Source organism: Nycticebus coucang, chromosome 4 (genome assembly GCF_027406575.1).
Source record: "Nycticebus coucang isolate mNycCou1 chromosome 4, mNycCou1.pri, whole genome shotgun sequence".
NCBI classification, from domain to species: domain Eukaryota; kingdom Metazoa; phylum Chordata; class Mammalia; order Primates; family Lorisidae; genus Nycticebus; species Nycticebus coucang.
This window is the reverse complement of record NC_069783.1, coordinates 96,242,078-96,259,149: the sequence shown is the minus strand read 5'-3', so window position 1 is coordinate 96,259,149 and position 17,072 is coordinate 96,242,078. Positions and strand designations below refer to the sequence as shown.

General features: G+C 39.1%; 1 protein-coding gene across 32 annotated transcripts in view; it reads right to left on the bottom strand.

Moving 5' to 3' along the window:
• MAP4K4 (mitogen-activated protein kinase kinase kinase kinase 4) overlaps positions 1-17,072 on the bottom strand; it is a 209,587-nt gene that overhangs the window by 68,412 nt on the left and 124,103 nt on the right. For all 32 annotated transcript variants that reach the window (XM_053587160.1, XM_053587162.1, XM_053587169.1 and 29 more), the window contains exon 4: positions 1,378-1,503. In XM_053587160.1, the coding sequence (XP_053443135.1) occupies positions 1,378-1,503 (126 nt within the window). The remainder of the gene's footprint in view (positions 1-1,377; positions 1,504-17,072) is intronic.

Here is a 17,072-nt window from a genome sequence, read left to right as displayed (position 1 = left end):
AACTAACACATTCTAGAGAAGTCAGAAAAATGCCATCCAACTGCCATACCACTTTGTCCCTAAAGGCCCCGGCATGTGATCATTTTGGAGGAATCCAAATTATTGAGAGTTCATTTAATGGTTCGATGTGACCAATGTGTCCAACTAGATGCTGGGCATGTCTGGTTTAGGAGACTGAGAATGACATTCTCCAGCAAGCCCCGACTCCAACCCCAGTGCAATGGCTCTGAAGTGCTCGTTCTCGCTTATAAGCACATGGGCACAGGACCACTTTGTTCTTCATCACTACCCAATTACCAGAAATTTAACTCAAATACTCCCTAACATCCTATCTCATTTTGCCTCAAATATGTTCTATTTTTCACACATTATGATCCTCAAACTAATTGGTTATTAACTGGGCTTAAAACAAAAGAGAAATGCTATTTTTAAGAAATTACACAATTTTAGGAAATGCAGTATTTAAAATATCTAAATTTAGAACAATATGATCATAAGGCTATATTTAAAATACCTAGAAAATGAACTAAATTGAGCCGTTCTAAACTTTTTTTTTCTTTTGCAGTTTTTTTGGCCAGGGCTGGGTTTGAACCCACCACCTCCGGCATATGGGGCCGGCGCCCTACTCCTTTGAGCCACAGGTGCCGCCCCGGCCATTCTAAACTTTTAACTATGATTGGATTTGGGCAATGATTAATAAGGGCAAATTTTTTCCGTTCTATTTAATTTTGCCAATGTTTTCTATAATAGCCTTAAAAAAAAAATTAGCAAAAGAACTAATCCATCTTCCTGCTATAAGGTCAATCAATACCTTGAGCATAAGGAATGTGATTACCATTCAGATTACCAGATCTGAAAGTAGTATTTTAAGGTTATCATCTTGAATATAAATGTGTTCAAAAAGAGATAAGGGTGAATGTGTCAATTCCAAAAATTTTCCTGGAATTTACTGTTTATAAATAACTATTTTCATTAACATTATTGATAAGTTACTAACAGAAGTTTGTTTCCTGAAATCTGTCTCTTTACTTCCAGGTGGAAAGGAAAGGTGCAATTTATTGAGCTTTCGTATTAATTGGTTCCCATAAATACTTCACTGTACTGCTTTTAAGCTAACAATTTCCTTACTAATGGTGACATTCCTTCTAGAATGTGCCCTTTTTATTTCTGAAACAGAAAGTTAACTTTTACCATGAAATGTGAAATCAACATCAAAATATAAACATTCCCTATATGAAGAGATACAGGCCAAGGGAACCTTTATGACCTACCAGCTTCTGTACCCTCTCGTTGCTTCCCCTTCCACACCCCCTTTTCTTGATGTCCTTGTAATACAATCAAGAGGAAAGCCCAAGCACTCGGGTAACATCTACCTACCCAGAGCTGATCATCGTGTCCTGGAGGGCTCTTTTTAATGAAAGCACCATAGTACGTTGCAATATTTCTATGATGAGAATACTTTTTCAGCATATTTATCTCCAGTTTGATTTCTTCCTCTTCATCCTTAAGAAAACATAACAATATGTGGCTACTGAATGATGTAAATTACTTTACTTTCTCTACACAAGTAAAATAACAAAAGTAACACACGTTCCTGGTCCTCCAGCAGCAAGGGGGATATGCACATTCACTTCATCTTTACGCCAACAATTAATGGGACACATCCCCTTGAAGTGTGATTACAGGCTACCCAAGAACATCACGAAGTGTACAAGGCAATAAGGAACATGGGGAGCAGCAGGAACAATGTGGCGGGGAGAGACCAGGCTAGCTCTCTAACTAACTGTAACTTTAGGCAATTCATTCCACTTCTCTGAGCCTTGATTTGCTCATCTGTAAAAGTGGGACCAAAAAACAAGAAATGACTGATAGCGCTTTAAACTAATAAGTAGAAAGGCTGCATCCTTTCTAGAAACATTTGTAACAACAATTGCATCTAGTCCACATAAAGCCAGAACAGGTTTACCTCTAGCCGCCACATACAACAGCACCCTCTATAGCCAGGCCATGGGCACACAACCGAACACAGGGCTGCAGGCCAGCAGTGCAGTCCCTCCATGGAATGATTAGAGAATCCAATAACAGAGGTTCCAGCAAACTGAGTAGGCCCCAGTAACAAAACATCACTCAGCAGGGTGTCTCAGACTTGGCTCCTCTCTCTGAGCCTGTTAATTTATTAAAATAAGAAAAGGAAGAATTCCAAAGTTTGTGTGAGAATGTGAGGGTGTGGATGAAGGGACAATTGCCCTTTTGAATGATGAAGGCTCAGAAGTCTGTGGTCCCTGCCTCTCTCACACACACTGGGTGAAGACACTGCACCAGTCAGCATGAGCATTCTGTTCCTTGTTGCACACACAACACAATACCTGCAAAGAGTCATGGCAAGGAAAATCTGAGGTTAGTATGATAATGAGGGGGAAACAGAATTAAAATGAGAAAGAAGAAAGAATAAGCAGGAAAAGAGAAAATCAGCCTTGATTAGAAAGCCACAGTGTAAGACTTGAGAAAAATATGATGACCAGATCTCCAGAATCCTCTCTAGTTCATATGTATTTTCAAGGAGAAAAGATGACGGCTCCCTAAACTTATACTTACCTTTCTATACTGACATACTCATTCCAGTTATAACTGACACTCTTCCTTCTCCAGGAAAGCAGTGCAGGTTCTGATTAGTCTAGGTATGTGCATATGCACCTGAATACAGGGTTGAAGAAGCCTATTGCTTTAGTCCAGACCTTTAGGTCTGTAAGACCTTAAGAGTGGTTCTGGAACCAACTGAAAAGTCACCTATTTATTTATTTATTTTTTTGAGACAGAGTCTTACTTTCTTGCCCTTGGTAGAGTGCTGTGGCATTGTGGCATCATAGCTCATAGCAACTTCAAACTCTTGGGTTCAAGAGATCCTCTTGCCTCAGCCTGAGTAGCTGAGACTACAGCGTCTGGCTATTTTTAGAGATGGAGTCTTGCTCTTGCTCAGGTTGGTCTTGAACTTCTGAGCTCAAGGGATCTGCCCACGTCCACCTCCCAGAGTGCTGGATTACAGGCATGAGCCACCAAGCCCAGCACGAAAGTCACCGTCTTGAGAATCACTGTTCTAAGGTGACTGTTTTGTTATGAATTTAGTTTCTAAAGCAGTAATGTACAACAGAAATGTGTATTTTAAAAAGACATTTTCTCTTCCAATCTGGTCTCACCCTCATCATTCTATTAATGATGTTGCAAATTTTTCTCTTAATCTCAAGACATAAATATAGTAGAACCTCTGTAAGTTGACCACCTGAGGGACTGTACAAACTGGTCAACATGCAGAGGTTGTCAACATAAGGAACTAGGCCTACTGCACTGATATGTACATGTGGTGCATATCTTGTCTATGAAAATTAGGTCATCTTAGGAAGGTGGTCAACTATGGAGGTTCCACTGCATTGTAATATTACTGCACAGATATGTACCACCTATTTCAGTCAAAAAAAAACTAAATATACAACAGTGATCCCATAAGATTATACGTGAAACTAAAAAATTCTTATCATACAGCATGTCACAGACTTGATAACGTTGAAGCACAATGTGTTATTCATGTGCTTATGGTGGTGCTGGTATGAACAAATCCACTGTGCTGCCAGTCATACAGAAGGACAGCACACACGATCACACACAGAACATTAATGTTTGATAATGACAGTAAGTGACTACGTTACTATATATTATTTCATAATATAACTATATTATATATTATTTCATTATATATTATATATTATTTTATTATTTTAGAGTATACTCCTACTTATAAAAAAAAGAAGTTAACTATAAAAGAACCTCAGGCAGGTCCTTCAGGAAGTATCCAGAGGAAGGCATTGGTACCATAGCAGGTAACAGCTCCATACGTGTTACTGAAGACCTCACAGTGGGGTCAGGTATTTAGACAGAAGACAATAATACTGATGATCCTCACCCTGCGTAGGCCCAGGCTAATCTAATATGTGTGTCTGTGATTTAGTTTTTATTTATTTTTTTTTCTGTTAATGAGTTTTATTTTTCTTCTATTAAAACTAACAAGAGGGAAAATACTACTCTTCCTAACTTGCTCATTAGAGTGACTAGAATGGTGTCTAATAAATTCTTTTATTTATTTATTATTATTAAATCATAGCTGTGTATATTAATGCGATCATGGGGCACCATACACTGGTTTTACAGACCATCTGACATATCTTCATCACACTGGTTAACATAGCCTTCCTGGCATTTTCTTAGTTATTGTGTTAAGACATTTATATTCTACATTTACTAAGTTTCACATGTACCCTTGTAAGATGCACCGCAGGTGTAATCCCACCAATCACCCTCCCTCCACCCATTCTCTCCACCTCCCTCCCCTCCCTCTCCCCCTTCCCCCTATTCTTAGGTTATAGCATTCATGTGAAAGCCATAAATTAGTTTCATAGTAGGGCTGAGTACATTGGATACTTTTTCTTCCATTCTTGAGATACAATAAAAATTTTAAAAAGTAAAAATACAAATTCTTTAATAGAAAAAAGCTTATAAGGATATGAAATATTTTTATATAGCAGTACAACGTGTTTTTGTCTTTGTTTTTAAAGCTAAGCATTATTACAAAGGAATCAAAAGGGGAGATTTTTTGTTCTTGTTTTTTGAGACAGAGTCTCACTCTGCCACGCCATCAGCCTAGCTAACAGCAACCTCAAACTCCTGGGCTCAAGCAATTGTACTGCCTCAGCCTCCCAAGTAGCTGGGACTATAGGCGCCCACCCAGATGCCCAGGCTGATGGACATCTATTTTTCTATTTTTCGTAGAGATGGGGGTCTCATTCTCACTTACGCTGGTCTCAAACTCCTGAGCTCAAGAGATCCACCCACATTGGCCACTCAAAAAGCATTGTAATTCTATATAGCAGCGGTTCTCAACCTGTGGGCTGCGACCCACAGGAGCTGTATTAAAGGGCCGTGGCATTAGGAAGGTTGAGAACCACTGTTATATAGGAATGAGCCACAGTGCCCCACCAAAAAGTTTTAAAAAATAAAAAAGTTTACAAGGTGGGAATGGAGCAAGATGGTGGACTAGAAACATCTCCCTACTACTCACTTGTGGCCAGGCAGGAAAAAGAAAACTCCAGCCACCTCAGGGTGAGGGAACCTACCCAGGTCACAGTGAAGCAGTGGTGGACTACAGGAGCCATCAGGGAGGTCTAGAGCTGAGTAAAACCAGCAAAGAAGACAAGTACTTGGGAATGAGCAGGGGCCAGCCAGCCTGTCCATGGGGACAGGAAAGAGTTATCCTGCAGTTTTTAATTTTGGGCTAAACTGCTCACTACAGCTACCTTGGAAGGCTTAAACGAGTGTGCTGACTCAAACATCGGCCAGTAACTGGGATGGAATGCCAGGTGGGGTGAATCTCCCATCTGCTTGGTTGCTAGCTGAGTGCCTCCATTGAAGGAAGGCCAGGTGGGGAAAAGGCTCTGCAGGGTGTAGTGCAAAGCCAGCTCTGACATGCCTGCTGAGCTCAGGGATCAATCCTTGGGGGGATGCACCCCCAAGAAGGCTACTTTGTTGTCTGGGGGCACTGTGTGACATGCCTCCTAAGGAATGTGATGGGAGTTTTAGGACCCCAACACCCAGGGACTGAATGCTGATGAAGCAACCAGGCCCTGAATGAGGACAACTAAGTCAAGAAGACAGGACACAGTCTCTTCTGCAACTAGAGTGTGGCTTCCAGCCCTAACTTTTCAGAGTAAAAGCAGCATGTATTCTCCACCCCCTAACACCACAGCATCACCTGGTGTGCAGGTAATATATTGAGAGATATATTTCATTCTTTGCTCCTTTTCCTAAGAGTTTTATTATTTTTTTCTTCCTCTCCTTCTTGTTGTTTTGGGTATTTTCGTGCATGTGTGGTTTGAATGGATTTTTATTTTTTAATTTGATCTTTCTTCAACAGCAAGGACTCCTCCATTTTTGTTAGATTTTCCAACCCCTTTAATTCTTTCTTATTTCTCTCCTTTTTTCTTTCTTTTGGTAGAGATTTTTCTACTTTTCTCATTTTTCCCACATAAATTTTCCATAGAACAACAAAGATATCCTTTCTCTCCTTATATAATTCTATTTTTAATTTTATCCATTTTTAATTTTTTCTTTTCTCTGAGTCCTGGAGGGTCACAACATTGGTCTGGTTCAAGGAGGTCACAAACTTATGGTCTAACATGTCCTTCTAGCTTTGGCCTTTGGAAAGCCAGTATTGGTAAGTCCCCACTGTGAAATATTGTTGATTTTTTTTCCTTCCATATTTGGCGAAGTTGAGGTCTTTCTTTTGCCCTGGCTGGTAAGAAGCTCCAGACTTCAAGAGACTCACCCAGCCCAGCCCCACAAAATCCTAGAGTTGTGGGTGTGGCCATAACACCCAGCCAAACACCACCATTTCTCCTGTCACTTTCTTTCTGTCCTTCTTCTCTCCTTTTCTTCAACTCTTTTCTTTCACCACCCCCATTCTTTTTGTTTTTATTTCTCTCTTCTTTCTTCCTTCTTGCTCTTTACCCTTCTCTTCCTTTTGACCTTATACCAAAAGCCCACTTCAACGCCTAAGCTCTGAGACAAGGTAATTTAAAGCAAAGGAGATAGTAAGAATTAAAAAGTAAGGGAAGTAAGTGAACAAGAAGAAAACACACGTTAGGAGGAACCAACAGAAAAATTCTGGCAACATGAAAAACTAAAACAGAGCAACTCCTCCAAAGGACCATGAAGCAGCTACCACAGAGGATTCCAACTCTAAAGAATTAATGGAAATGACAGAAAGTGAATTTAAAATATGTACGGCAAAACAATAAAGGGAATTGATAAGAAAGTGGAAAAATAGAATCAAAAACTGGGTGAAATATATAAAGAATATAGAAAGGATATGGCTTAAGAAGTTGAAGTCAATCAGGGAACTTAAAGATACGACAGAAAGTATCAATAATAGATTACACCATGGAGAAGAAAGAATCTCAGAGCCAGAGGATAAAGTTCTTGAGCTAATCCAGGTAGTTGAAGAGGCAGAAAAGAAGAGAGAGAAAGCAGAACATTAGCTCAGAGAATTATGGGATTTCATGAAGTATTCAAACATATGAATTATAGGAATCCCTGAAGGGGAAAAAGAATGTCCCAAAGGAATGGAAGCACTACTGGAGGATATAATAATGAAAATTCCCCAAGTTTCGGGCGGCTCCTGTGGCTCAGTCAGTAAGGCGCCAGCCCCATATACCGAGGGTGGCAGGTTCAAACCCGGCCCCGGCTGAACTGCAACCAAAAAAAATAGCTGGGCGTTGTGGCGGGCGCCTGTAGTCCCAGCTACTTGGGAGGCTGAGGCAAGAGAATCGCTTGAGCCCAGGAGTTGGAGGTTGCTGTGAGCTGTGTGATGCCATGGCACTCTACCGAGGGCCATAAAGTGAGACTCTGTCTCTACAAAAAAAAAAAAAAAGAAAAAAGAAAATCCCCCAAGTTTCACTAAAGATTCCAATACACTCCCCCTTTTAGATGGATATCGAACCCTGGGTCGTCTCAACACAAACAGAGCATCTTTAAAACACACTGTCATGACCTGTCCAAAGTCAAGACAAAAGAGAAAATTCCTGAAGCAGCCAAAAGTAAGCACCAACTGATCTTACAGGGGCAGATCCATAAGGGTGACAGTGGAAATTTCCACCTGAAAACTTTCCACGCCAGAAGAAAGTAATCATCCACCTTTAAACTTCTTAAACAAAACAACTTGTCAGTCAACAATTCTGTATCCTGCTAAGCTAAGCTTCAAAATCAATGGACAAATTAAATTTTTTACTGATATGCAAATATTGAGAAAATTTGCCACAACAAGACCAGCTCTATAGGAAATACTGAGACCTATTCTCCACACTGGCAATCACAATGGACCACCAGCAAACTAAACACCCAGGAACTAAAGGACAAAATTTAGCTTCCACAATGGCACAAAGGATAAAACTAAGCAACGTTTTTCACAAAATAAGGTAAACAGAACTCCACAACACTTACTGATTCTCTCAATAAATATTAACGGCTTGAATTCCCCATGGAAAAGGCACAGACTGGCCAACTGGTATATGTTATCTCCAGGAAACACACCTAACCTTGAAGAACAACTCAAGACTCAGGGTAAAGGGATGGAAAACAGTATTTCAGGCAAATGGAAATCATAAGAAAAGGTGGGTTGCAATCTTATTTTTAGATACAAGTAAATTTAAAGAAACTAAAGACAAAGATGTTCATTTCACTCAAGGGAACAATACAGCAAGAAGATATTACAATTCTAAATATGTAGGTACCCAACTTAAACGTTCCCAGATTTATGAAACAGACATGGATTAGTCTAAGTAATATGATATTCTATAACATCATAATAGCTGGGAATTTTAACCACCCCTCTGGTTGAACTGGACACATCATCTAAACAGAAGCTCTTCCACTTACAATAGGAACCCGACAATAATGTCCTCTATCACCACTATTTAAAATAGTGCTGGAAGTTCCAGCCAATGAAATGGCAAGAGAACAATATAAAGGGCATCCAAATAGGGCAGAGGAGGTCGAACTCTTCGCTCTTTGCCCTTGTTATGATCTTAATTCTTAGAGAATCCCAGAGACTCAACAATGAAACTCCTGGAAGTGACCAAGAAATACAGTAACGTCTCATGGTATAAAATCAGCATCCACAAATTAGTAGCCTTTGTATATACCAATAACAGCCAAGTTGAGAAGCTAATCAAAGACATATTTCTCTTAACAGTAGCTTCTAGGAATATACCTTACAAACAGGTAAAGGACTTCTACAAAGAGAAGTATTAAACCCTAAGAAATGACATAGCATAAGACATTAACAAATGGAAAAACATACCACTCTCTTGGCTAGGAAGAATCAACATTGTTAAAATGTCTATTCTACCCAAGAAATCAATGCAATCTCCATTAAAATACCAACATGATGCTTTGAAGAACTGGAAAAAATAGTTCTTGATTTCATATGGAACCAGAAAAAAAACCTGTATAGCCAAAGCAATTTTTAGTAGTAAAAACAAAGCTGGAGTCATCACTCTACCAATCTGTAGGCTACATTACAAGTCCACAGTTATCAAAACAGCATGGTGCTGGCAGAAAAACAGAGACATTTGGAACCAAAAAAAAAAACAATCTGATCTTTGATAAACAAAAGTTTACACTGGGGAAAAGAATCCCTATTCAATAAATGATGCTGGGAGAATGATAACCACATGTAAAAGACTGAAATGGACCTGCGCGCCTTTCACCACCGACAAAAATTAATTCAAGGTAGATAAAATATGTAAATCTAAGGCATGAAACAATGAAAATCCTAGAAGTGCAGAAAAAACTCTTTTTTTTTTTTTCCTAGAAAAAACTCTTGAAAGTGTTGGCCTGGGGAAAGATTTTATGAAGCAGACTTCAGTGGCAATTGCAAGAACAACAAAATATAAACAAATGAGACTGAAACTAAAAAGCTCCTGCAAAACTAAGGGCACAACAACCAAAGCAAACACAACAACCTTCAGAATGGGAAGACATTTTAATGTTATAAATCTGACAGAGGTTTGATAACTAGAATCTATAAAGAACTCAAATTAATCAATAAAAAAAATAGCAAACAATCTCATCTATTACTGAGCAAGCAACATGAATAGAACCTTCTCTGAGGAAGACAAATGGCTAGCATTAGAAAAAATGCTCATCATCCCTAATCCTCAGAGAAATGCAAATCAAAACCACCCTGAGATATTAATAAACTCCATTAAGATTAGCCCACATCACAAAGTCCCAAAGGTGTAGATGCTGGCATGGACGTGAAGAGAAGTGAATACTTTTACACTGTCGGTGGGACTGCAAACTAATACCGCCTCTTTGGAGAAGTATGGAGAATCCTCAAAGAATTCAAATTAGAACTCCCATTTGACCCCACAATCGCACTACTAGGCATTTACCCAGAAGATAAAAAGCCATTTTATCATAAAGACATTTGCACTAGATTGTTTACTGCAGTTCAATTTACAATTCCCATGATGTGGAAATAACCTAAAGACCCATCAACTCAGGAATGGATTAACAAACTATGGTGTATGTATACATCATGGAATACTATTCAGTCATAAGAAAAGATGGTGACTTTGTATCTTTTAAATTAACTGGAATGGAGGTGAAATACATTCTTCTTATTTAAGTATCACAAGAATGGAAAAGCAAACATCCAATGTACTCAATACTAATATGAAGCTAGTTGATGATCTAATTCACATCCACATCAGATAAAACTCATTTCAATTCAAGTTGGGGGAAGGAGAACAAGGGAGGGTGAAGAGAGGAGGTTTGGGGTGCTCCCACTTTTTGGTGCAGGACACAACTACATGAGGGACTCTACAATTCAAATATTGTCACCTGGTTGGTTGTACCCTCACATTAACCTGAAATTAAAAAAAAAAAAAAAGAAAGAAAGAAAGTTTACAAAGTGAAAAAGTTACAGTAAGCTAAGGTTAATTTATTATTGAAGAAGGACAATTTTTCTTTATACACAGTGTGCATAAAATCACACAGTAATGTCCTAATGTTCACATTCACTCACTCACTGATTCACCTAGATCATCTTCCAGTCCTGAAAGCTCCATTCATGGTAAGTGGCCGATGTAAGTATACAATTTTTTATACTGTATGTTTACTCTATCTTTTCTATATTTAGATATTTTTAGACATATAGCTACTTACCATTGTGTTATAGTTAGTTGCCTATAGTATTCAGTATAGTAATATGCTGTGCAGATTTGTAGCATAGAAGCAATAGACTGTACAGGGTAGGCTAGGTTTGCAGCAGGCTATACAACCACACTCTATGATGACTCCACAAGAATGAAATACCCGAATGACACATTTCTCAGAAAATATCTTCATTTTTAAGCAATGTCTGACTGTATATTCTACAGGCACAGCTGTCACCTGATTTTGACAGATGATGATATAAATATGGCGGCAGGCCAAGTACAGTGTATGTAATAACGCTCACTCAAACCCTGTCTATGGAAAATTATAACAAATGCATATCATTTCAACTTGTGATTTAAACATGGTTACGTTGAAAGCAACCATGAAAAACGAGATGCTCAATAACGAAGACAACTATTGCAATTCTAAACAAAAGATAGTGTTTAGCCCCTATAATATTACAAAGAAACACACTTTTTATTGAGACTTCTCTTCAAAAGGAACTTAATGCTAAAGTAGAAAAGGGTTACAATTTTTATTAACAAAGGCACGAGGAAGCATATCCTAAAAAAAAAAAAAAAAAATCCAACTCATCAAAAGTTGTGTATGTGGATACTCTTTCCACACATTCATATTCATACATATGGTCTGATGGATCGTAGTGACCACAGCTTGCTGGTTCGCTCCTGATTCAATGCAACTCACTCCAAACATTATCTGTGGGTTCCTGGGAATCTTGACCAGTGAGTAGCCTGGAACAGCCCTCATGAGTACGGCTTGTTAAGACAGGTCGGTACCTCACAAAAGTTAGCAAATGGCAATAACTATAAACGTTACTTGCTGAAAAGGTCTGTGGCGTTATCCCCAGGACAAGGTCCATGGTTAAACATGTGCTCTGAGAACATAAACATCCCAGTTTCTTTACACAAAACGAAAGGTTAAGTGACCACCAAATGAACCAAAAGATTGACTTTCTCTTTTTCCTATCCAAACCCAGTAAACCAATAAGAATTTGGGACATAAAGACTACACAAAGACAAAAAGAACAATGTCGAAGTAGAATAGGGAAAAACCAAAATACTGATTTTAACTTTGTTATTGTAGTGAAAGCAGCCAATCACTTCATGAAGTGTGTGAATTTTATTGCATTATCCAGATTTGTGTCGTCAATCCATCTCTGCATCCTTCCCTCCACTCCTCCTAATGGCTAAAATTATCCCCACAGTCACTGTTCCCTATCACCCTCTGTCAATAGGTTTCACTTCTTTTTAAGAGACAGAGTCTCACTTTATCACCCTCGGTAGACTGCCGTGGCATCATAGCTCACAGCAACCTCCAGCTCTTGGGCTTAGGCGATTCTCTTGCCTCAGCCTCCCGAGTAGCTGGGACTATAGGCACCCACCACAACGCCCAGCTATTTTTTGTTGCAGTTTGGCCGGGGCTGGGTTTGAACCCGCCACCCTCGGTATATGGGGCTGGCGCCCTACTCACTGAACCACAGGTGCCGCCTAGGTTTCACCTCTTGACAGAAAGCAAACACTATCTATGAATCTTCCATGAGAAAAACATTCCCAACTCAAGAGCATTAACTGAGTAATATAACATAGTTTGACTAGTTTCCATTTACTTTTTTCTTTTAGTGACACAAACCAATTTCTTTTAGGCTCTAACTTATTCCCCTCTCTATAAGAAGAGTCCAGAGCTTCCATAGGCACTTGAGGTTTTCAAAGCCCATGGAGCTAAAAAAATAAAAAGTAAAAAAATAAAGCACACATTTTAAAGTTCTCATAGGATTAAATTCTGTAGTGGCCAAGTATGAAAAACACTGAATATGCGTATTGGTAAATACATGTCCTTGTTGGCAACAACATATTTCTTTGAATGTAAAATGCCCTAGACTAAGACACCTCATTATTTTAGGTAATAAACTATAACACACCATCAACCATAAGACACATATTGCAGTATCTTCAAAACCGAGCTGCATCTTAGAATCAATGAAATGTTGACAACTGAAATACCATCAAGTCTGGCAATAGCTTTTCTAATGTAAGTGAAACATCCTAATATAATCCAGAAGAAGAGCTGTCATTTAGCAGAATATTTCCCTGGTCTTCAAAAGTCAAATCCTGGAAGGATATGCCTGAACTACAAAAAATATTAAGGGGAAACCATGTTTTCCTCTCAAATTACTAGTTTAAGATAGAGCTTATGTATACCTTGAACATTTTCTCTCTTGATTTTATGATTTTAAAACAGATGACTGTTACACATCTTATAAAATAAAAAGGCAATTAACATCACTAATTGTCATTTAATGTCTAATTATGAGTGCCTACTTTGACACAAAATGCATCAGGAAGATAGCGCCTGTAGCTCAGTGGCTAGGGTGCTAGCCACATACCCCAAGGCTGATGGGTTCGAACCCGGCCCAGGCCAGCTAAAACAACAATGACAACTACAACAACAAAAAAGTAGCCAGGCATTGTGGCTGGTGCCTGTAGTCCCAGCTACTTGGGAGGCTAAGGCAAGAGAATCACTTAAGCCCAAGAGTTTGAGGTTGCTATGAGCTGTGATGGCACAGCACTCTACCCAGGGTGACAGCTTGAGATTCTGTCTCAAAAAAAAAAGAAGAAAGAAAGAAAGAAAGAAAAGAAAAGAATCAGGAAGACAGAATCTGCCAGGGACTTTGAGCCAAATATACAATGGGAATCCAAATTATGACTAATGCCTATTATATAGTATTTTATATTGTCTTAAGAGTAAGGTAATAATAAACTGAATCTTGAGTTCCAAAATCCATTTGGTTATTAGCTAAAAACAAGTTTGGTGGTCTCATTCCAACACTTAAATACATGCACATATACCAATACCACCTCCCCAAACACCTCGTTTATCCTGAAAAGATATAACAGAAAGTGGACTTAGGGTCCAGCTAGAACTGAAATTTAAAAACAGCAAATCCCACCTATGAAAAGAATGCTGAACTGGCAAAACAAAGTGGAAGAAGTTCACGTATCCTATATGTCTCAGCTGAGACAAGTTACTCTGCCCTTCATGATCTTCCTTAGAAAGTCACAAGCATAAACAAATAAAAAAAATTAAGAGTAACTTGAGGGAAGAGCCTTTTTGGTAAGAAAGGGAAGGCTCCCTCCTGGTTTTCTCCAATGGTGAGGCAGCTGCTAGCCCCCATTAGTGATTTAATGCAGCTGATGCCAATTAGCATTTTGGACTCTAACCAGTGGGAGAAAAGCTCACAGAAAAGGCCTTTGTCTCAGGCCAGGATCTGACTAGGCACTGAGTCTTCAATTGCCTCCCGTGGCTGTCAGAGGATGGGGTGGGGGAGGGGAGAACATCTGCACAGTGGTAATTTTCACAAGCAGCAATGGATCTGTAAATGAATCCTATGACAAGCCCTGCCCACTACACCATCTGGGCACACAGGAGTGCATATTACTAGTGTTTTGCTGTTTGTTTCTTAAATGACACCTTCAATTGCCATTCAAACTCTTTGTTACCTAAATTCTCCCTCATTCCACTAACAGTAGTAACCACTTCAAGAGACAGGGAGACTTAATCGAAGTGGAATTTTTCACCTGACATACTTCCCTTTACTGAATTAAACACCTGCTCAGGGACAGCTGAACAAAAATGGAACGGCAACTGATTGTTCACTCTGTCTGTTAGCTGGAGAGAGGACTGATAAAAGAAATACACAAATATTTCTGGCATACTTCACCAAAATGTACAAATGAATGTACATTTAAAATGAAAATATCCATTCTTTAAAACCAGTTTACAAGTTTGTTTTAGACAGTTATTACTGAATTGTTCTTTATGTGACTGTGAACTGGTAGAAAAATGAGAACAGATACTTTTCACGTAGCAAATCCCATAATACCTGAGAGTTATTATTTAGTACCATACCTAGTTGAAACCAGCACAGAATTAATCAAATTAAAAATTTTTGGACTCCAATAGATAATAAGCAAAAGTCATACAACAAATTCACAGACTATTCAACTAAACACAGATGGAACAGAACAATGCAGAGAAAGATTCTAGAACAAAACTAAGGTTATAGGATCTGGTCAAAAAGAAGGAATCACATATTCTTTTTTTTTTTTGTTTTTTGTAGAGACAGAGTCTCACTGTTCCGCCCTCGGGTAGAGTGCCGTGGCGTCACACAGCTCACAGCAACCTCTAACTCCTGGGCTCAGGCGATTCTCCTGCCTCAGCCTCCTGAGCAGCTGGGACTACAGGCGCCCGCCACAACGCCCGGCTATTTTTTTGTTGCAGTTTGGCCAGGGCTGGGTTTGAACCCGCCACTCTCGGCATATGGGGCTGGCGCCCTACTCACTGAGCCACAGGCGCCGCCCAGGAATCACATATTCTTAAAATTAATCCTTCAAGATCAATCAGTCCCAGAATAAAAACCAATGATAAGATTACAAGATTAACATAACTAAAATGTAAATCAAATGCTTGTGACATCTTTATAGTTTTACTACTAAATCAATAAACCTGTTCCAGTATCTGCTGTCTACTCTGTCTAAAGCACAATATAGAACTTAGGCAAGATTATCTTTCACAAAGTTTGCCACTTGCTGAATATTTCAATGAGATACTGAGTTGGTATCTAAAAATAATGTGAAAAGAAGAGAATTACCTAATAACCATTCACCTGGATGGATAAAGGTGGTGAGGACTTCAGACCATGACTAAATGATGCAGGAGAATGAACACAGCTCATTCCATTTTCCCAGCATCACTCATTCATCAATAACTTTGGGAGACTAGAGTATCCACGAACAATGGGGAAACCCAAGGACAAAACACATCTCTACGGCAACTCCCCACTAAAAAATACAACATGACATAAAGAATATGCCGATCTTACTCAAACGATAAATGTCAAATAAGCCAGATCACTATTTTCCTCTAAGATCTAACCAGGGGTCCTCAAACTGCAGCCCGCAGGCCACATGAGGCTGTGTGATTGTATTTGTTCCCATTTTGTTTTTCTACTTCAAAATAAGGTATGTGCAGTGTGCATAGGTATTTGTTCAGTTTTTTTTTTTTTAAACTATAGTCCAGCCCTCCAACAGTCTAAGGGACAGTGAATTAGCCCCCTGCTTAAAAAGTTTGAGGACGCTTGATAAAGTATTAGATCTTTCTGAAGTTTCAAGCCATCAACACCCAGAAAACCTAACAGTTGTCTTGTCAAGCCTCAATCCATAGGACAGAATACCACAAGTATTCTGGTACAATGCACCAATCTAGACTCACAATTCTTTGAGACTAGCTCCTTCCAGACCACAAGTATAAGTGGTTCCAATAAAATAACTTGAAATAGTTCGTATTAGCATCTGATTTTAGAATGCATCTAGTTTCCTCCTCTATTAAGTAATCAGTTACATTTATACACACACATGCACAAAGAAGAATTACCTGCTACTGGAGACCCTAAAGATAGCAACTTAAAGCAGGACCTAAAATACAGATACTGATCCAGACAGAAAACAGATACATCAGGCCAGCTCCAATGTAATCAAAATCAAACCCTCTACCAAAAAAAGTTGATTATACTGAAAATTATGAGACTAAGACTTAAAATTATGAAATCAAAAGGGATCAGTAATCCAAAATACTCAGAAAGTAACAAAACAGTGTATTGTTAACATCAATATTCTGCTACCCACAAGTGTGCATGCATGCTTTAGATAACTATATACAGTTGACACCTGAGGGACTGACTGGTCAAGATACAGAGGTGGTAAACATAAGGAACCAGGCCTACTGTCCTGACACGTACATGTGGTGCACGTCCAGTCTATGAAAATTAGGTCAACTTAAGGAGGTGGTCAATGTAGGGAGATGGTCAACTATAGACGTTCTACTGTTTATGTTTTGATGAATGCAAAGGGGAAAAGGAGAAACATTACCAAAGATTACCTCTGGATTACAAATATTTTCTTCTTTAACTTTTCTAATTTTCTATAATTGGAACATACTATTTTCCTAAATTGTGGGGAAAAAAATGAGAGTTCGGGATAAAGCAGTTGGTCCATAATAATTCAGGTGACTGCCATAGTCGGCCTCCCTCTGTCACTGGACTAAAGGGCCTCTCCCCTCCTTGCTGCTATAGGGTCACTGCCAATCTCCCTTTGGGGCTACTGCAATCAGCTGCACAGGGAGGAAATAAGAGCCTTAAGAGTATAGCCTTGCTGGTTAAACTGCCTTTGACTGGATCAGCAGCACCACAAGGGTCTATCACCTTGGTCTCACGGTCATTTCTTCCTGTT